Here is a 22,584-nt window from a genome sequence, read left to right on the forward strand (position 1 = left end):
TATATAATATTGTGTAATGGCTAGCGGAGCCCAACCATATTTTTAAGCATTTCATTAATAATAAATGTGGTAATTTTACATCTGGACTTTTAGCGAGAGGACTGTAATTCTTCCCTTTTCATGGATGTTCTATCTCCCTGAAGACCGAAAAAAAGATCCCATGACACAATCTAGGCTAATATCCCATTGTTGGCAAGGCTGGAGAAATGCATTAGAAGACTTTTCAAAGCGCTATATCCATTAAACTTTGCACCCTCAGGGGAAAAACTAAAAGCAAATCTGGAAAAAAGTAAAGAGCATAAATTTAGCAAGAATAGGATTGCTGAACACATTTAGAGAGCTACAGCCCAAGGAGAATTTTTTTTTTTTTGTCATCTTAAGTAAAGATTAGCTAGCCACAATAAGACAAATGAAAAATCAGTTTTATTGTTCTGCCCCACTGCTCAAGCTATTAAATAATCTTAACAAGCCTAAGTGCTGCTGTGACATAATTAAACAGCAGGCTGTCTAGCTATAGAGAAATCGATAAGAGACATTAACATCATTTTTTTTTCTTTTCTACATTGCTTTTATTCTTGCTTTGCCCACACAATTATGTTTTGAGTGAATATTCTCTTGCAAAATTTTATGCATTTAAATGTTACCACTTTTACCGAAATAAAAAATAGTTTGTTATATTGTAGTCACAGACAACTGTTCCAAGCTTAACTGCATGAGAGAAGAAAGGGGAGGATAGATAGGTAGGTAGGTTGGTTGGCAGGCAGGTATATAGATTAGATTAGATTAGATTAGATTAGATTAGATTAGATTAGATTGGTAGTTTTTCTCCTCCTCCCATGCAGTTAAATTAAAATATATACATACACACCTTCCCTAAAATGTGCTACCCTGCTAGGGGTTCCTTCCAACATTACAACTTCAGATAAAGTGTGCTGTGCATAAACAACACTGCAAAATGGTCCAGTTACAGCTTCTGGTTTTGGCTTCATAGGAACTAAAGCACATTAGAAGAGATGGCTATACTAGAGAAACTTTCATCAGTATCAAAATTCTATTTGTAATCACAGGATGGAAAGAAAACCCATGTACCATTTTTCATTCCCTCTAAGAAATGTAACAAATAAAAAGAGAAGCGCAGTAAGTATTTATAAAGTGAAATGTATGAAAATGCCATTTAAATGTGTGACTCTCAAATAACACATATAGCAAAGTGAATGTGATGTAGAAATTTGTCTCCAAGTAAGCTCTAAACTATTCCACTGGAATAGTTTCTTTTATACATATAAAAATAAGTCTCTGATTTCATCAGATTCTGGACAATTCATTATTAAATGCAAAGCTAACCCCCAAGTCTCTTTCAAGAGGATGCTACACAAAACCATAAAGAATCTCAAAAAATCAGCAAGTTGAAAAGATCTTACGGTGATATTGTATATGTTGGAAATTAGTGTTTTATGTATGAAATGATTTATATACAGTCTAAGCCAGCAAATTTGCTCTAACTTACCTTTTCATTGTTATAACCCTAAGGAATTTTAGAAGAATTTTAGAATATGGGGCAAGTATGATGCACATAAGATTAAGGGGCAGTCAAGTAATGGCCACCACAAAGGAGAACTTGACCGGAAAAGAATGTGCAGGAGGAAGATAAGAAGTGAAAGTTTTGGCTGACCGGGTTAAATTGTAAAAGCAACAACTAAGGTACCCTGGAATTTAAACTTATAAAAAATAACATCGCTCCCAAAGAAGAGTCGGAAGCAGCGAAGGAAAGTGAAAAGGGAAAGGTTTGGCTTTTTTCTTCTTCTCTCTCCTTCCCTATACTGACAACTAAGAGACTTAAATAAGAAATCAGAAAAATCCACTTTGACATCAATAGGCAATTAAGCTAAAAATAAAACAAAATGCCAAAGGGATAATAAAGATTTCTGGACATTAAAAATTTTCTTTTTCATAAGCAGGAAGGGAGAGAAAAAGAATAAGGATCTGGAAGAGGGAGGAGACTGCCTGGAATTAAAAAGAATCTACAGTAACACTTCAACAAGACTTCTAAAAGATACATTTTAACTGAAACTTTGCAACTAAATAGTAACCCGAGGAAGAGAAAGTGAAAAAAAAGAGCAAAAAAGAAACAGCTTGCGTGTATTTGGATTATTTGGTTATCTTTGGATTCTTGGTTATTATATTTGAATGACTAAAATCAATCGGGTGGTTGTTTAAAAATTTATAAAATGGCACCACTTCTGGATGAATTGAAAATGGAACTTAAAAAGTACAAAGAAGATGAACAAGAAGGGAAGGGTTCTTTTGGCTTCGTTTTTCAATTCTTAGAAATGGAGATTTGGAACTATGAGTAACAACAAGAAACGACTGCAAAACAAGAAGACTGGAACAAAGAGAAGAAGAAGCCATCTTTAATGAACAAGCAATTTTATGTGGGGAAGAAAAAGGAAAGGGGGGAAAGAGAATGGAGAATTTAAGACTTAAAAAAACAACCAAAGAAAAGAAAAATAATTTGAAAAATAAGTATAATACTGGAAAGCAACAGAAAAGGGGAATACAGAAGAGAGAAATAGAGGTAGAGAGACAAGGGGGTAAAAAGGGGAGAGAGAAGAAGAGAGGGAAGAAGGAAAGAAGCTACAAAGGACCGGAGCAAGATATAGAGAAACAGGAGCTATTTAGAGATAATGGGTGAAAATCTAACTGAAAAAGGGATTCTGTAAAGGTACATAAGTTTGTATTGTTATATTAGTAATAGAAATAACTTTAGAAAATTGGAAACAACGTATGATTAAAATGAGGGATAAAATAGTTAGTGTAATTTAGTGAAATGTTTGTGAATAAAATAAGTGAAATAAAATAAATGAGAAAATTGAATTAGGAAGGAACGGGAACATTTTAATTAGTTAATGTTCTATAAAATATAAGTGAAGGGGGAGGGGAGTTAACTATGGAAAGCTTATAATTGTTCCCATAGATGTATGATATTTAATTGAAAAGTAATGTTAAAGATGTTAAGACTTTAATGAATATTAATATTAATGATAGAATTGAATTGGAATGGAATGTTGTTTTAATTATATACATTTATAATTTTTTCTTTTTTTAAGAATACAGTATGTATTTTAAGAATGTACTAAGCAGAATCTGAATGGAAGTTATGTATTATATTGAATGTTACAACTTTAGGGAAAAGATATAAAGGCGTCATACTCCAATCAGTAACTACAGGAGAAATTTTGTTTAATGAGAAAAGATAATAGATAATTGAAACAGGACAGACAAAATGGGCGTTGGTTCTTACCTGATACGCCCCTTCTCGGCGAGCCGCAAGGAGCATCCAGAGACTGGGATGTGCTTCCGAGTCCTCTTCTTGCAGGCTGAGCTTTAGATGAGGAAACGCTCCGCCCCTCACGTGACATCGCGGAGCGCCTCCCCAGTTTTTGCGATAACGAGAAGAGAGGTTATTGATTCTTTCTAATCTACTATTGGCTCCTTGGCTGAAGAAAAAGCCCCCACCAGACGGAGAAATTAGGGTGGGGCTGGATGCTCCTTATGGCTCGCCGAGAAGGGCGTATCAGGTAAGAACCAACGCCCATTCTCCCTCGAGCCGCTCGGAGCATCCAGAGACTGGGACATACCAAAGCTGGGCTGTCCTACGGGTGGGACTCCGTCTGGCCCAAGGCCCCTCCGGATCACTGATGACCCTCTGTAAGACCCGTCGGCCAAAGAGGCCTCCGCTGAGGCGTACGTATCTATTTTATAATGTCTGATAAACGGGACGGAGAGGACCAGGTGGCTGCCCGACAAATGTCAGCGATGGGGGCTTGTGTGGCCCAGGCCGCCGAAGTGGCTGCACTTCTGGTGGAATGGGCGGTTATCCCACCCGGAGCGGGCAGAGAATGGGAAAGGTAGCACCTGCAATAGTAGCCCTGATCCAGCGACTGATGGTGGAAGGGGAAACCTTAAGCCCCATTGACCTGGGTTGAAAGGATAGGAAGAGGGATTCCGACCTTCGCATGGATTGAGTGCGCTTAATATAAATACGCAAGGCCCTTCTAACATCTAGGGTGTGCCAGAGGACCTCCCTGCCCCTGGAGGGCCTGGGGCAGAAATTTGGTAAAATCAGTTCCTGTGACCTATGGAAGGGAGAGTTAACTTTGGGTAGAAAGGTAGGGTCGGGACGAAGGACCACCCGGTCTGCGTGGAACACGCATAGATCGCTCCTGACTGACAGAGCTGCTAATTCCGAAACTCGACGAGCAGAAGTAATAGCTACTAGAAAAACTACCTTGAAGGTGAGAAACTGCAGGGATGACTCCCTCAAAGGCTCGAACGGGGACGTGTAAGAGAAACGAGGACCTTGTTGAGGTCCCATGTGGGGAACCTGTGAACGGTAGGAGGGCACAGGTTGGTGGCGCCCTAAGGAAAGATCTAACCCTGGGGTGGTGAGAAAGGGAACCGTAGTTATCACAGGAGACCACGGTTGAGAGAGCAGAAACTTGCCGTCTCAGGGTGTTAGGTGCGAGCCCTTGCGAAGACCCTCCTGAAGAAATTCCAGGATCTGTGCCACCGAGGGAGAGAGGGGATTAACCTGAGACCCGCTACACCACTTGCAGAACCCTTTCCAAGTGGCATCATAAATTCGTGTGGTGGAAGGGCGCCTGGCGGCCAAAATAGTGTCGATGACTTGAGTTGAAAGATTCTCAGAAGTCAGACGGATCCGCTCAACCTCCAGACGGCTAACTGGAGCCATTGAGGCTCCGGATGCAGAAGGGCCCCTGAGAGAGGGAGACCTTGTCCGGGGATCCTCCATGGGGCGCTACTGATAAGATGCGGAGATCCGCAAACCACGGTCGCCTGGGCCAATAGGGAGCCACCAGGAGAAGTTCTGCCCTCTCCTGAATGAGTTTTTGAACTACTCTGGGAACTAACGGGAGCGGAGGGAAGGCATATAGGAGCCCTGGGGCCATGGGCAGCAGAGCGTTGTGATTCTCCGACCTGTGAGACGGATACGCGGAGAAGAACCGTGGAAGCTGAGTGTTGGTCGGGGAAGCGAAGAGGTCCACCACCGGAAGGCCGAATATTCTGGACGCTTCCTCGAAAGGGATGGATGGAGACGCCATTCCGCCTGGTCCACCGTGGCCCTGCTCAGCCAGTCCGCCTGAGTATTGTCTACTCCGGAGATGTGTTCGGCTTTTAAAGATAGGAGGTTGGATTCTGCCCAGCGGCAAAGGCGCCGGCTTCCCTCATTAGCTGGATGGACTGGGTGCCCCTTGCTTGTTGATATGGGCCTTGGCGTGGCGTTGTCCGTGAGCACGAGAACGTGATGATTGCGGATCTGAGGAAAGCTGCGCAGGGCCAGAAGGACGGCGTGAAGCTCTAGCCAATTGATGCTGCACCCCTGCTCGGTCAGCGACCATTTGCCCTGTGCAGAGATCGAGTCGAGATGAGCGCCCCAACCGGATAGGCTTGCGTCCGTAGTGACGGTGAGTCGTTGAGGTTCCGCGAATAGGTGGCCTCTGTTGATGGCGGGATTGGTCCACCAGAGAAGAGACGTGAGGACCTTTGAGGGACCCTGACCTTGACCCTCGAGTTGCTTCTTCCGGATCGTTGGAACGGGAGCAGGAACCATTGGAGGGATCTGCTGTGTAGACGAGCCCAGGAATAATGGAGATGCATGATACCATTTTGCCCAACAATTTAGAGAGGTCCAACAAGGCCACCCTCCTTGAACGCCTGATCTGATTGACCAGGGCTTGAATGCTAAGGAACCTCTCCGGAGAGAGGAAAACTCTCTGTGACACCGAATCAATTATGGCCCCCAAGTGGTTAATTCGAGTAGAAGGGTAAGTTGGCTCTTTTGCCAATTGACTAGAAAACCGTGTGCCCGTAAGGCGGAGAGGGTGACCCTGGTATCCCTGACTGCCTGGGATTTGGACGGGGAGAGAATAAGAATATCGTCAAGTAGCAGTGGAGGCGGACGGGAACGGTCCTGAGATGGGCCGCCAGGGCCGCCAGGACCTTGGTGAAGGTCCGGGGGCCGAAGCCAGACCGAAGGGTAGGGCCACGTATTGATAATGAAGGTTATTATGGCAGAACCTGAGGAATTTGTAATGGGAGGGCCTGATTGGAATGTGGAGGTATGCCTCCGACAGATCTATGGAAGATAACCAGTCTCCCGCCTGGTGCCTAAGAGAATTGATTGCAAGGTGTGCATCTTGAATCTACGCTGGATGAGGTGACGGTTGAGCCGTTTCAAGTCTAGGATGGCTCTCCAACCCCCAGAGTGTTTGGGCACCACAAAGAGATGGGAGTAAAACCCTTTCCCTTCTGGGCCGGAGGGACAGGTTGAATGGCCTGGATGTCAAGAAGATGATGGATGGCTGCATCCATTAGAGCCCGTTTGGAGGGATCCCTTGAGGAGGGATGGGATAAAACAATCAGGGGCGGACCTGAACTCCAGGGCGAGACCAAACCTGATTGTGTCCCTAACCCATGCATCGGAGGTGGATATGTCCCATTGGGCGGCGAAATGGCTGAGGCGGCCGCCAATGGGGAGGGAGGAAGAGGATCTACCTTCTACGGTAGGGCCTTCCTCCCGATCCCCGAATGGTCTCTTGTAGCCGCCACCGCGTCTGGTTCTGTCACCCGGGTCCGGCGGTCCTGGGACCGGAAGGAAGGAGGTCTAGGGTATCTGGGCGGGAAGGGGGTTGGTAGAAGGGGCGGGGGAAGCTCCTCCGAAAGGGCTGGGGCCCCTGGTCTCCGATCTTCGAAAAAGGGAGGGCAAATACTTTCTCTTACTGCGGCCCTCGACCAGCAGTGGTTCCAAAGCTGGGCCAAACAGTTTGTCTCCCGTAATGGGAGCAGTGGCCAGCTTGACCTTATTCTTTACGTCCGCCTGCCAGTGTTTGAGCCATAGCATGCGGCGAGCCGAAACGTGCGACGTGATGGCTCTGGAAGAAAATTTTACCGACTGGTAAGTGGCGTCAGCCGAGAACTCGGCTGCAGCCACTAACCGCTATATCCTGGTGAGCTCTCAGATTGGAAGCAGGGATGTGGTCCTTGAGCTGACGTAGCCAGCGGATGGAAGACCTGGTGAAAAATGAGGCGGCCGTGTGCCGATTTAATGGCCCAGGCGTCAGATAGGTGGGCCCTACGCAGCGCCAGCTCCGCCCGCCTGTCCTCAGGCTTTAAGGCCTCTAGGGCCTCACTAGGGGTAGAGGAAGAAGCTAGACCCACAATGGGGTCATCAACCTCCGGGATATTCAGAAGGTTAGACAGAGCCGCATCGAGATTGAAGAATCTCTTGTCTTGGCTAGATGGAGCAGGAGGTGTCCCTGAGGAGGTAAGTTGCTTAGCAACCAGATCTACGAAGATGGGAGGGGATGGGATGACCTCGGCTTCCACCACTGGTTGGGTGAAAATGGAGTCTTCTGGGCCCTCTTGGACTGGGGGTTCAGCAGGGGACTGGGGAAGAAGGCCAGATACATTCTTGGCCTTAAGGAGGAGGACTTGAACATATGTGGTTTGAACAGCCCCCAAAGGTGGGTTGGTCGGGGAAGGACCCTCGTCCTCCGACATCTCCCCTCCATGATGTCAGCCTCTAAGAGGGGTTCACTATAGCGGGAGGATCCCATCCGGGAATCCTCTTCCTCCTCCCTGAAGTCCCCAAAGTCCCCTTCCTCCTCCATCTGGGCCCCAACCGGTGGAGGGCTATCCCTCTGAGAGAGTACCTGATCAGTTGGGGGACCGGTTGTGGAAGGGATCTGAGTGATAACGAATCGTGTTCAGAGGCTCGCGGAGAGAAACCTGATCTGGACACGTGTTGTAGTGCCTCTGCTATGCCCTGGCGGATGGCTGATTCCATCCAAGCCTTGATGTGAGGTGGAACCTCGGAGGTAGAGGGTTCATCCTGGCGCAGACCAGCGGCTGTGGGTGTAAAGGTGGCTTCGGGGTCCGTCTGGTCGGAGGTCCGGGGTCGGAAGACCCTGAAGCGAACTGCGCCTAGGTAGGGAAGAAGGGTCTGAGGGAGAGGTAGAGCAGAGGTAGAAGGGGTTGGAGGAGGAGGTATAGGCGTCTCGAGCGGGACTCCCTTGAACGCCGGTCGAACTCTTTTTCTAACGCTTTGTGGCGCCTCAAGGCGTCACGTTGTGCGGCCTTGGAAGGTTCCTTGTCCTGTCTGGAGCCCTTAGGTTCCTTGTCCTGCCTGCGCAAGTAGTGGGACTTTGCTTTAGCCTTCAAAGAAGGACGTTTAGATGGATTGTCGTCTGCCATGTTAGGTAACAATACTAGCAAAGGCGGTTGGCTCGCCCAGAATAGGCCTGGATGAGGCCGGGTGAAGGTGAAGCTGGCCCTCTCCCCTTTTGGAATTTGTAGTGTACAGAGATAACAGTGAGGTATCTGAATAATATAGTATGTACAGGAAAAAATAGATACTCTATTTGTAATTCCTTTGATTTCTTTTGTTTGTTCTTTTTATCTTATTCTCTTTTTTTTTTTTTTTTTTTTTGCGCATATATATATACAGGTTATCCGTAAATGTCTATATATCTATGAAAAAAATTATTACTGTACAAAAAACAGAAATTATTATTATTTTGCAAATATATTCCTTTTATTCTCGAACAGTAGCAGTAACTGGTATCTCAGTACAGGCCGGATCAGTCAAATAAACGCCTGAGGCCTATGTAGAAGAGGGCCTCTGGCAGCAGGCCTCCAGACAAGGGAAAACAAAACCGGAGGGGGCTGCAACTTCGCCCGAAACGGACTGCGGGAGGCCAACTAAGATAAAAGAGCGAGCCAGGTAGAAAGAAATGGGCAGCAAAGCTTTGACCCAAGGCCTGGGGCTCTAAATCACCGCAGCTACAATCAGAAAAAAAGGCGCCCGACCACGAGGCGGAGCCAAAATGGCGACCGCGAGCTGAACCGTCGGGGACGCCTTGGGACGAGAAAGGAGGGCTTTGCCGGTCAGCTCGGCACGCCTAGGGCCTTAGGGCAATAACCCTCCCGGTCGGCGTTTGGGGTGGGGGGAATCCAGCAGTAAATGAAAGTAAAACAACGCGTGCCACGAGGCAACGCGGAGGCAGCGATGCGATCTGATAAGGACGGGGGGTGGCGCTAAACGCGCTGCGAGCCCGCAGCTTCGTCTCAGGGACGAGGAAAATTTTCCTTAAGTCCAGACCCTTTGCGCAGGAGGAGAAAGAAGGCAAACCTTATCAGAAAGAGAAATAGGAAGGAATCTGCGATCAGCCAAGGAGCTCTCTAACACACAGCCTGACTCTTCGAGGCTGAGCAAAAGACTGGGGAGGAGCGCTCAGCGATGTCACGTGAGGGGGCGGAGCGTTTCCTCATCTAAAGCTCAGCCTGCAAGAAGAGGACTCGGAAGCACATCCCAGTCTCTGGATGCTCCGAGCGGCTCGAGGGAGAAAATATAAATACAATGATTTGAATTGAGATGAGATAATTAAAATAAAATTGAGAAAATTAAAAGAGGGGAGAAGCTATGCAGAAAATGTAAAATAGTAATAAGATATGGAATAGAATATAAAAATAAGCATGAACCTGAATTTGTGTCTGTACGAAGAAATGTAACCCGGGATTACGCTACTTTCAAAAAAGATGTTTTATTTGTATTTTTTTTCTCTTTGTGAAAACTCAAATAAAATTTACAAAAAAAAAGAAAGAACATAAATCGGCCAAGAAGATGTGCAATAATGCAGTATCCGAAACTGCCTTTTGACTTGATTTACTATTACCGGTATCATGGACTATAGATGTGAATATTAGTTCTATCCCTTAAAAAAACAACCTTTAAATCCATCATGATTCACTAACATTTTAAAGTGTTTCCCTTCCTTTACATGAATGAATTCAGGTTTGCTTTAATTTTTTTTTACTGTTGATAAAAACAGGACAGTGAGGTTGTATTGTGTTGTTCTCTCTTTTGTTTAACCCTTTCCCTTTCCAGAAAACTGTACAAGATAGCAAGACACGTGTCTACATATGGTCTCATCTTCCACAGAGGATGAGAAACTTCTATCTGTAACGATGGAGCAGTTTGTGCTCCATTGTATCTTCACCATTTCTCCTTCCAGGCACTTTGATCAAAGTGCAGAAATATGAAAGATTAACTGAATAGTTTTTTGATAAAACAGTACAGTTCTAAATTTAAAACTAATATTTTGTTCATTTAATATTTCTTTTTAATGATCCTGCAGCTTAGAATTGATTACACTGCCCTGAACAATATCAATTACAAAATGTTATGCTTAACAGAAGTCTCCCAATTTTTTACATCTTAAGAAAACTAAATGTACACATTGACAGGGCAGCTACAAGAGCCCACGAGATCTACTGAAAAGAACAACCTGATACATGAAAACTACTTGTAAATCTGGGAATTCCCCTATCACATTAGCCATTAAAACTGCACATTTAGTTAACAGAAAAAAAGAACATATACAAGGAAGTAGAAATTCCAGGTTCAAGGGAGTTATACAGCATCCCTGCTTAAGGCAGTTTTGAACAGCAACATAAAACAATTCAAATCCTTTAATTTTTAAAATGAGCAATACCTATTTGAATTAATAGACATGGTTTTCTTTCTTTCTTTTTTTTTTACAGTTTTAGGGATTCCTGGAAATTGATCTGTTCCTAAGCACTTACCCTCTAGTAGCAACGGCAAAGGGTCTCATTCTAGAAGGGCAGTTTATCCTAATTTAGTTTTCCAAACAGGGTAAGTTTGGTGCTGCTCTAGAGATGTTAAGGACCCAATTGAAATTTCTTTGTCGTGTCTCGGTCAATAAATTTTTAACAAATCATTTGTTCTGGGGAGTTAGTGCTTAGGGGCACGACATTATAAGCCCAGAATCTATGCTTGTCCTTTGGGGAATATGTGTACTTTTAATCTTTTAGTGGAAAGTGCAATCGCTCATCAATTACCATGGATTTTTAGAAATGGTTATGCCTTTACACCAAAGAGCCCTACAGCCCTGTATATAAATCAGCTGCATAGCCAACTTGCCTAACCCTCATAAAATGGCAACAAATTTACAGCTGTTGTCTTGTCTGACATGGTTGTTAATGTACATCATGATTAGCAATGCATCTCTTATGGCTTTTCTTATATTGTGTTTATTATGAATCTCTTATTCAGAGTGATAATTAACATTTGAAGAACAGAAGTTCAAGTCATTAAGTGTCATTATCTATAGAGAATGAAAAGGGTCTCTGCATTAGACTTGAAAAAATAAGAACCCATTTGTGGCACCTTAAAACACCACCAGGCAATTATGACTGCATATATTCATTCACACGCACACTGTATAGCAAATGTAAAATAAAGACTCCTGAATGGAAGAAAATGAAAGTATTACTTAGAAACATACAATGAAACTCTCTGGATTAATAGGAAAAGCAAAAGGAGAATATTGACGTTTTAGAATAACAATTAAATTTGCATAAATACTAAACACAGGAAACGTCAGTCTTAAATACTGTTCTTAGATAAGAATCCTACTAAAAAGTTCATTTGTAGGAAATAAGACTGAAAGAAATGTGGCTTTATAAATGCTCCTTGTGGCCCCCTTACCTGTCATGATCCTCTGAGCTTCATATGGTTCCATATAGCCAGTGTTTTCTCCTTTGCCCATTTTATTGACTTCACTCTTGGCATCAAATGGATCCGAGTAGTCATCAGCTATTAAAACCTGAAACAGAGGAAAAAGGTGGACTCTTAACTTTGTGTACTATTTTTAAACAGCCCCTTTCAAGTTATTTAAAACACTTCAAAGCATCACAGGTTCAAACTCACAAGGTTCTTTTCCATGATGCAGCTGTCTGTTCCCTTTAAATAGTTTCCTAGAAAGTTTAAGTGGTCCTACTGTGCCTCCATTAGCATGTTCTCCACTGGCAGGCAGGCAGATCAATTTCTTTGTAGAGTCATCAGTTGTGCAAAAGGATTTTACTAGTGATGCTTCTAAGGTTTATACCAGGGCACCCCCAACCTTTTGGGAGCTAGGGACCAGTTCCACAGTGGGTGGTTTTTCCACGGGTTGGGGTGGTTGTGGTTTCGTGTGCTGCTTGGATCCCGTGGGTGCATGAATGGCGCTCTGTTCACTTGTACGATCTGGTTCCTGGCAAGCCATGGACTAGTACAGGTCTACGGCCTGGGTGTTGGGGACCTTGCTCTGTGTTTTGAGATTTCTCTCTCATTACTCTCCTTCAGTTTTCTAAATTGTGTTCAATGCCCTCTGAACACAATTATTTATTTGTATTCTGCATTTATTACTTTTACAAACAACCCAAGGTGGTGAACCCAAGATGTCTTCTTCATTCTATTTTCCTCACAACAACAGTGATGTGTGTTGGGCTGTGACAGAGTAACTGGCCCAAAGTCACCCAACTGGCTTTCTTGGCTAAGGCAAGATTTGAATTCATGGTTTCCTGCTTTCTAGACTGGTGCCTTATCCACTTAATTATCATGCCATCCAGAGCATAAATGGCTTCCTCATAAGAACATCAAGATATACTTTATGTATTACAAGTGGTTCTCAATTTATGATCAAACTGAAATTGGAACTTCTATAGTCCAGTGCAATGTTCATTAAGTGAGTGACACTCAATTTTATGCTCTTTTTGCTGCAATTGTTAAGCAAATTATACAGTCTTTAAATGAATCACTTAGTCATTAAGTGAATTTGGCTTCCCCCTTTGACTTTGTTTGTCAGAAGTCACAAATGGTAATCAAAACGCTGCAACTTTCATAAATACATAATAGTGTTCAAATTTAGATCACATGGAGATGCCACAATGATTATAGGTGCGAGAACAGGTTGCAACTTGTAAGTGAGAACTGCCAAAACTTTTTGAGAACTGCCAAAACTCTGAATGATCACTAAATATATGGTTGTAAGTTGAAAGCTATCTGTACAGAATTTAGAAGCATTTGAAATATTTTATGTGCTTGTTTGAGCATTCTGTCTAAAGCAATTTATTAATTACCAAAGAGGATCTGCTTATTACCAATGTGTTTATCCATTTTTAGCAGCAAAGCCATATATTAAGAAACAAACCTTACTGAATTCTAATTATTATTGCTTCTTAAATATATTTAGATGGCCTCTAAAATATCTTTTAACTATACATTAACAGTTCTAATCAAGCTTAGCGTTTTATTTAAGTAATAAATTTGAGCCCTGACATTTTTCATATTATTGCCCATCGGGTACACCTACTATTTCTATGAATTGTCAATAAATGTGTTTACATGTTAATCTAAGATAATGATTTTTAACAGTGCTCTATAGTGAAGCTATAATTGAGAGATATGACTCGCAAGTGATCTGCAATCTTTTTAACTCTAAACTGTTCTATAATAGCAACAAAAAGACATTCCTCTTCATTTTTTTTAATTGTTAAAGACCTTGATCTCAGATATGAATTTGTATATTTAAACCTTTTCAGTATCAGATTAATGGGATGCAACATGATTTCACTTGCCTGTGCTACCACCAGGCTTTCCCAGGCCCTAGGCCTCACTTTATATCAGACTTGAGGTAACAGGCTGGACGTTTGCCTATATTTGTTCTAGAGAATTTCCTCTGAAGATCAGTAATTATAACAAAGCTCTGCAACTATCTACCTTATACTCATCACACAGCAAGGCAAGTACACTATCAAACAGATCTGCTGATGTTCCACATGGACTGTCCTGGAACTTACCCAGAATCCCCTATAGCCGTGATGACGAACCTATGACACACATGCCCAAAGTGGCACGTGAAGCCATGTCGCCCGGCATGTGCAGCCTTGCCTATTTGTCTTCCGGACTTCTGGCACGCATGTGCATGTGACGATCAGCTGTCCTTCGCATGTGCATCAGTGCAGAAAATTGGCCTCAGCATGTGCACCGGCCAGCTGATCGTCAGGCGCACATGCATGCTAGAATCCGTAAGTTTGGCTTTTCTGGAGTGTGGCCCTGATGAGCACGTTCACGTGACCTTTTTGGCACTCGGTGCCAAAAAGGTTTGCCGTCATTGCCCTATAGTGTACAATGGCATTGAAGAAGATAAACTAGATCTCTGTAACATATAGGGAGAGAATTCCCCCCCAAAAAGAGAATGCTAGGAAAACACTAGCTATGGGACTCTAGCTGTGAAAGGACATTTCTTTCTTTCAGTAGCATGGTCAAGTGTCATATATGAAGGGAGAGTGCAGATTAACAGAGAACAAGACATGAGTACAGCTGAGCTAGGGAGGCCTTTGTGTGATTAAGCAAAGCAACTCTTAACATCCTAATATTCTTCAGAGCCCTCGCCAACTCCTCCCTACTCTTACAGGATGACAATTTCCAGAGTAATTATTGTTTCATCTTCGGGGTTGGTTTTTTTTTTGTTATTTTAGACCACTCAAGTGTAAGCCAACTTTGTCCCTCATTTGACGTGTAATTTAAGCTGTATTCAAGGGGTTCAATTAAATGCAAATTGCTAAAGATGACAAGTGCAAAATGAAGGGGATGCCCCCTTCCTTCTCTTTTTTCTTTCTCTCTCTTTCTCCCCCCACCCCCATCCCCCCACTAAGCATTTGTAATGACTGGCTGATTATTGCCACTTTAACAGTTCACTTAAAGAAAGACCGCCTGCTCGCTATCTCCTGTCTTATGTGGGTCCAAACTGTAATCAGCAGTGCTGTCAGAGCTGTGTCAAAGGCCGGGTGCTTAGCTCAAAGACAACAGTGTGCATCAGGCAAGAGTAATTTTTCCCCTTAACAACAGCAGGTTTTATCTGCAGAGGCCCTGCAGCTGAAAACACCATCCATTTACTTCCCTGATTGGCTGCTGATAGATAAGCATCTTGGGTGCTCTCCTATTCCCCCAGCACAGAGGTGACACCATAATAGCTGCCTTTTTCTTGGGGTGAGTAGGAAGCCTGAAATGAGGAATGCTTTTTTTTTTTTTTTTAGAAAAAAAAAGATAATTCAGCCTTTACATTTGCCAAAAAGGAAAAAAAAAAAGAGATGAGCAAATTAAACTTATAAAAGAAAACCCTTGTCAAACAAGCTTGTGTTAAATGCTGGGGTTTTTTTTAAGGGCTTCTCCCACCACCCCACCCCAAGCAGCGAATCACAGCTTTGTTCACTCTGGAGACATTCCCCCCTCAAGTAGGAATTGGAATGACAAAAGCCCACAATTCCTAGCTAGGATAAGAATTGTAACTGGGTTACAAGGGCTGAAATGATGGAAAAGAAGGCAAGGCATCATATTTTGAAACACGGATGAAAAAAAGGAGATGCTTCTTAGAGCTGTATTTCCCCTTCTCTCGACCCATTCCTGTGAACCCTTGCCACTTATCCTGTTCCTGTAACAACGTACTAGTCAATTTTATTGTCAATTTAGCAATTCTTCTGCGCATGCCTCAAACCTGTCTGCCTTTTTAAATGTTAGGTAACATTTTCCAAATAAAACACCTCTGGATAGATCAGAGGGCAGATAACAGAGACTTCTCAAAAGGTAAGTCTGAAGAGGCAGCCGTGTCCTGCAGATTGTTTGACTGCAGCAGCAAAATTCCACAAATAGAATCTTAGGTCATTGTAAAATAATGAAATTGAATTGCAAATCAAATAAATCCATTACTGCTAGATGATAATGTTTTTTGTTAATATAAAATGTGAAGCAAAGTTCAAGAAACTAAAACAATTCTTCCCATTTTAATGTGAGAAACCCAGACAGAGTAAAAAAGAAAGAAAGGTGAGAGTAGTTGTACACTGAGTTTAACAAATACTTGCATTTAGATATTATGAGACTAAATGATTGGTTGCTGAACTTTATGTACCCTTACTGAATTGAGTCAAATGAAGGACTGTCAAGGAACTGGTGGATCCAAACCAAACCAACACTCACAGAGATCCTGAGATTTCAATGCAACAGGAATGATGAATAAGAAAATTCAGTAAACCAAGACTGATGTTTTAACTACCGTGTTTCTCATATAATAAGGCCGGGTCTTATTTTTTTTGAGCCCCGAAAAAATGGCTAGGCCGTCTTTTCGGGGTGAGTTAATTCCCCCCTTGCATCTTCAGGTGGGCGGGCGGCGACGGCTTGGATGTTGACCTCGGCGTTGGTGGGGCACTTCGTATCGGGGTCAACGCAGGCAGCACCATATCCGGGTGTGCAACAAAAGTACTTCCTAACGGCAAGCCCCCATTCCCCCATTTCGCATGTTTTAATATAGGCCTTAATTTGGGGGGAGGGGCTTAATTTCATTTCATGCCTATAAAACATGCTGGGGCTTCCTATTGGGGGAGGCCGTATTGTGGGAGAAACAGGGTAACATGGCCTGGTTTTAGTCTGAGTAACAATTAGATAAGACTGGTGGATGCTTCTTAAAAACCTTTCATCATTCAAAAATCTAAATATTAAATTAATCAAGGGATTAAACTATTGCAAAAGCATTAACCCCTGGGGGAAAATCAGATAATCTGGATAAAATTGGTAAACCTGGTCTCTTTCTAAGGCAGCTACATATCTCCATTCTTATTAAAATTAGATATACAAATCAGGAGCTGTCAAAAGATCTTCCAGCTGCCCAATTCTCTTTCTGTTTAAATTACAATTTAGAATTTGTAGCTTGGATAAAGCAGCTGGCCTGTGCTGACACATGGTTTATTTCATACTTGCCTATAGTTTTTTGTTTTTTTTTTAAGTTTAAGTCTGGAGCATGGGGGACTGGAGGAGATGGAGATGGGGTCTGGGGGAATGGTCCCTTTGTGTGGTCCCTTTAATAATGCATTTTCAATTGCAAGATTTTAAAGACACATTCCAGGTATAAAACCCAACAAGATGTACCTGGACCAGTATTCATTTCAAGCAAAAATTAACCTAGTTCCTAAAATCAAATGAGAATGAATTAATTTTCTCTAAAGCATTGCTGATGCTGGAATAGAACAGAATGGACAGAATATGTTATCTTCATTGGTTACCGATTTGTGCCTGGTTCATTTACATATGGATCCTAGATTTAAAACTTAAATGAAAAAAAAGCCTTGTAACTCATAATGATTATGTCTCCTTCCATATATTCTGATTAATCCAGGAATTCTCCATTCTTCCCCTTCCCCCCCCTGATGTGTGAAGTGAATGTGGAATCCTGAACTTGGTTGTTTGCTTGCAGATATTTCATTGCCCAAGTAGGTAACATCATCAGTGCTAGTAAGTGTGGAGTTTGCTCTCTGTTTATATACAGCAGCACCCCATACTCACTAGTTACCTAGTTGGATAATGAAGTCTATAAGCAAACAACCAAGCTCAGAGAGCACCAGGGACTCCTCACTTCAATCTTGATCTACATACATTCTCCTTTATTCAAATGAATGTGGAAAAACACAGCATAAAATGCTTTTCCCAAAGAAACCATGTGGCATCCACCATAATATTATTTTTCAAATGAGGGCTTTCATTTAAGTGAAAATGTTTTTTTAAGTCTGCATTCTTCTGTAAAGATTGTGGGAAGGACTGCTACACAACCTCACCCCTTTCCTAAAAGGTCTGCATAAGCGCACCAACGTGCCTACCGTCCCTGTCCTAATGTTTCTTTTTATTCATATCCATTTCATGTATTCATAACCATGTTTATACTTATACCTGTTATCTAATACTTGCTTAACAAATAAATAAAGAAAAAAAATAATAAGTCATGGTGATAAGCACCATCCTAGATTACTTTAAAAGTTAGTCAAAATCATGTGTGTGTGAACGTACGGACATATGAATTGCTATTAATTACCATGCTATGTTCAGGTTTCAAAAGCAAGATACTTAGGAGCAATAACAAGAGATTTGCTTCTGATGAAAAAGGGATTGTTATTACCTCAACTCTACATCTGTTTTTTACTCTTAAAACAAAGTGCCATACTGGACGAAGTTCTGGTTTGTTCTGACAAAGTTCTGCTGGCCTTTGCAAGATATCAAATCATTCTGGGTTTAAAAAGTTCTCATTAATGCAAAAAAGCATACAAACAAAGGTGAACATCAAATTTGGAAATGTCAACACTTTTCTAAGTGAGCATTTCTCCCCAACCACACACATACACTTCTGAATTTCCAACAGGAGAGGGCAAGGAAGGAAGGAAGAAACCAATTAATAGCATCAACACCGACTTGTTCTTTTCATTCAAATGACAAAAGTGATGTTGCAGCTCAAGCGCCTTCCACTTTGAGTGTGTGTTATCACAGGGCATGTGAAAAAACAGTGGGGCTTTTATTATAGTGCCACGATGCTGCGTTCATTACTTTGGCCCCCTTGTTCCCTCATGGACACCACTAAGATCAATGCAAAAGAGTAATGTGCAAAAATGTTGGACTACAGACTCAATTATTGAAGTCCTTTAGCTGCTGCCATTCTATCAAATTCCCATGCTGAACTGTGAACTTTGCGTCCCTTTACAAGACTTTTCAAAATAAAACCCATCATACTGACCAAAATTTTAAAAAAGGACGTTGGCATATATTTCCTAGGGTATTATATACATTGTGTGGTTTTACTGATCTGGCAAAGAGCCTTCCTTGGGCATGACCTCAAAAAGCAACCACAAATTCAGTGCAGATGCCAGAAATTGGGCGTTTCAAACTGCTTTTCTGCAATTCAAATATAGTCGGATGGCAACTTCATTCACTCACAGTGAGGCTCCAAAGACCACCACGTGTTCTGATCAATAGAGCAAGGATCATCTTTCCATTATACCCTTGCCTACTCAGCAGGAAGAAAATTTATATTCCAGGTGTAAAACCCACTTCTAATCTGTTTAACTGCTTCAGAAACAGAGGCAATTACACCTAATGGAAGTTACACATCTCCATTAAGATTCCTGTCAAGCAACTACTGATAGATTTTTCCTTCATAAAGTTCTAGCCCCTGGGAGCAGTAGCACAGGGGGCACTTGTGCACAGGGGAGAGGAAGTGAAAGACACTCTAACAAAAACCATTTATAAGCCCCACCAAGAAATATTTCTTGGAATAACCCAATAACCAAATAACAGAGTTGGAAGGGTCTTAGTTTAGATTGAATCTGAAGGAACTTCTCCATTGTAATGTTAGAAATTAATGCAGCCAATTTATTTTTTCACATCTTAATTCTCACACAACACTAAGACCAAATGTACACCTTTCTATACTTTTATACATCCTGCTTCTTTCCAAAAAGCTCATAGCTCAGTAAGTGGGCCTATCCCTCCTCCCTCTTATAACAACTTTGTGTAGTGACTTAAAGAAGGTCCTCCTTGCAAAATTTGCACAAGCATCCCCAAAGTACTACACAAAAGCTCTCTTTTGTTTCTTGAATTGCCTACTGCTGCTTTTACAATGAGGCCTTGTTAAGAAGCCAACATTCAGCTGCCCAGTGTAAATTCTTCTATGACTTTTCCGGATATGTGCTCACCTACAAAACAAATACCACTCTAGATTGGATGAGAAGCAGTAAAATGACAGATTCATCCCATATTCTGTAATGCAATACAATGGCATCTGGATTGCAAAACTCCCAGTAATCATTAGTTGGCAGCAAAGAGTTAAGAGGCTTAAGAAAGTGTGCTTGTGCCTCAAAACTAGTGTTTGCTTGACTGCTGAGGAAGAAGAGTATAGATTTGGATGGATACCAAAATATAGTGAATTCTCAGCAACACATATTTCTTCACTGCAAAGATAACATGCAGACTGACCTTGCTTGTAAAGATAATAAACAATATTTAGTACAAATTAAGAGATATGAAGACAGATGGCAGAAATCAATGACAGCAAGGGAGGAACTCTACCCAGAAACAGACATTAGATGAGCATAATAAAGTATCCCAACATAATATGTCAATTAAAATGTGCATTTCCATGTTATTCAATTGTCTGGTATACTAGCCCAGAGCATGAACATTTAATGGAGAAATTGATCCTTATCCAGTTTATCCATAAGCTAAATGACATTCTCATCTGGCAAAGAAAAGAACATTAAGATTGTCAAAGAATATGGAATTTTATTTGAGAGGAAACACTACCATACGGATGTTCATCTCTAGCAAATTGCTTGGGGATAATTCAAGATTTAGATATAAAGAGACAACACTCCTATCTGATAGGTTATTTTTTTAAAAAGAGAATCTCATACTGGATAATTTTCTGGTGAAATGTTAACACTTGTTCCTTCTTTCTTCAGCCTTTTCACAACCACAGTTAAACTTTTCAGCACTTGGTAACTTGGGTTTTTTGAACATGCCAATAAGTACATTAAATCTGCATATTTGCTTATTTATATCCATTTATATAACACTACTAAAAACAACAACCCTGCACAATAGGCTTTGTAAAACAGCAATTGATATCATGAATGTGAAGGAACCTATCAGTTAATATTGTTCCTCCCCTCCTTTTATTGTCTTAAAAAAGAGGCTAAGAAGGAAAAAACAGAATAGTGCAACTGCAAATCTTGATGAGGTTGAGACTGAACCATGAAAAAGCCAAATGCCTAATATCAAGAGTCTCCGGCACCACATATCCTAATAGGAATGTATTTTCAAGTTTGTTAAAATGCTTGTGAACAGGTGAAGGATGAATACCTATGTTCATTACAGGGTATATCCAATTAAGAACAAAAGATAGGTAGCTCATGTAATAAATACGAAGCAGTATTGAGAACTGAAATTTCCATAAGAAAAAACAGGGAAGATGAACCAAGCTGTGCAACTGCGCTTAACTTTAGATCAGCTTTCTTTAACCCGGTTCCTTCAACTTGTGTTGAATGGAACTCCCATCACCCACAGCAAGATTGCCAATGGTTGTGTTGACTGGGGGGATGGGAACTAGGTTCAAACTTACCTGGTAGGTGGCAAATTGTGTTTTGATGATTCAGTGAGAAAAAAAATGAAATGACACACCTATCTTTGGACAGTATTACACATGTAAAGCTCAACTTATATGAATACTAATTAGCGATATACCATAGTAGACCTTTCCATTGATTTTTCCTTCTCTGGTTGTTTTTACTGTAAAAAAGTCAGCAAATTCTTATTTGAAGGATTTTTGTCAACATCTTCCCAAGATATTAACACTGTCAAATACTTCAGATATCTAACTGTTATACAAATATAAAATCAAATATAGACGTCTTTGAAAATGCAATTTTCAGCAAGGTTTCTCCTGCATTTTCTTTTGCAAAATATGTCACTTTTCCTGAATATTTCCACAGCCACAAATACAACATTTAACACTTAGGAACAACCTGCAAGTGCCTAACATCTGCTGCATTTTTATTTGCTTTTTAGTTTGCTTTTACTGCAAATAGGAATTCAGAACCAAGAATCCCCTTCAACTCCTAGGAGAACAGGCTAAGATATACATGCAACCAGGCAAATCCCTCCCAATTCTGAACAAAAAGAACATCCATCCAGATTTCACAAACAAGTAGTGCTACAAATAAAATCTCTTATCTTTTTGCTGATTGCCACAAAAATTTATTTCTACTGAAGGCAAGACTTTTCAAGAATCTAAAACAGTCTAGAAAACAATAATCCTCTGGAGTGATTTGGAATAAGTAGTACCTTAAACTGAGCAAAATGCTTTGCATAAATCAAATTCAGGACAACTGTATTAAACACAAAACAGTTCAATATTAGAAGTAATATATACTTCCCTCTGGACTGATAACCCAAATAGAACTACTAGTATATACTTTTGATTTATAAATCATGGATATTACATATGGACATGAGATCATGTTTATGTAAAAAAGAAGATATAATAAATATATTTTTGGGTGATCAGACATGTCCCTGTACTTTGAAAGCCCCTTGCCTATATGCTCCTTTAATTTTCTTCTGTCTTGAGGATAATCTTATTTGTTTCTTCTTGTCAGACCAGAACCCTAAAATTATCAAGAAAGTCCCATAGTTTCTCCCAGTTGCCACTGCCCTATGCAGGAAGCTATTTTCGTAATTTATAATATATCAATATATATATAATTTTACCTTGTTTTTTTATTATGCATCTAGGTCTTCGCTCCTGTCCTATCTTATTTGTCATTGACCAATATAAGTTTTATCTGTATCTATTTAGATACACAAAACTCATTATCTGTAGCACAGTAGAGAGACCCTGTTAGCTATCTGATCACATGGGTTTGCTTTCATTTTCAACTAAGCACATTGCATTCTTAAACCTAGCAACTGGATTAATTTTGTGTTCTAACACAGTTGCTCTCCTAATCTTAGGGATTAGTCTGGATATAATCTTATCATGATTAATTACTGAATAGCAGGTGGATTAGGTGAGCTCATTACACAGAGGGCTTCACATATAATCCACATTTTTGGCTGTCTACACCAGAAATATACCAACTACAATATTTATGCTGCTAGATATTTTTCCTATGTAAATCCACTCCATCTGTATGCAGTCACTTGTTTTCAAATCTTTTTTTTCAGAACCTTATCAAACAATTTCTGGCTGATGCCAAATAACTCCTGAGAGCAAAGCCATGGCAGATTTTACTGTTTCAAAAGGGGGGAGAAGGAGAAGAAGAAGGGAGAAATAAATACTTAAACCACCA

At 41.3% G+C, this 22,584-nt stretch overlaps 1 protein-coding gene across 1 annotated transcript in view; it reads right to left on the minus strand.

Moving 5' to 3' along the window:
- SHB (SH2 domain containing adaptor protein B) overlaps positions 1-22,584 on the minus strand; it is a 179,093-nt gene that overhangs the window by 97,772 nt on the left and 58,737 nt on the right. Inside the window, exon 2 of the mRNA XM_026672938.2 lies at positions 11,591-11,708. Within this exon, the coding sequence (XP_026528723.2) occupies positions 11,591-11,708 (118 nt within the window). The remainder of the gene's footprint in view (positions 1-11,590; positions 11,709-22,584) is intronic.

The sequence above is a fragment of the Notechis scutatus genome, chromosome 2, assembly GCF_049901735.1.
Source record: "Notechis scutatus isolate UNSWTSFEM ecotype Mainland chromosome 2, rNotScu1.2, whole genome shotgun sequence".
Lineage (NCBI taxonomy): Eukaryota > Metazoa > Chordata > Lepidosauria > Squamata > Elapidae > Notechis > Notechis scutatus.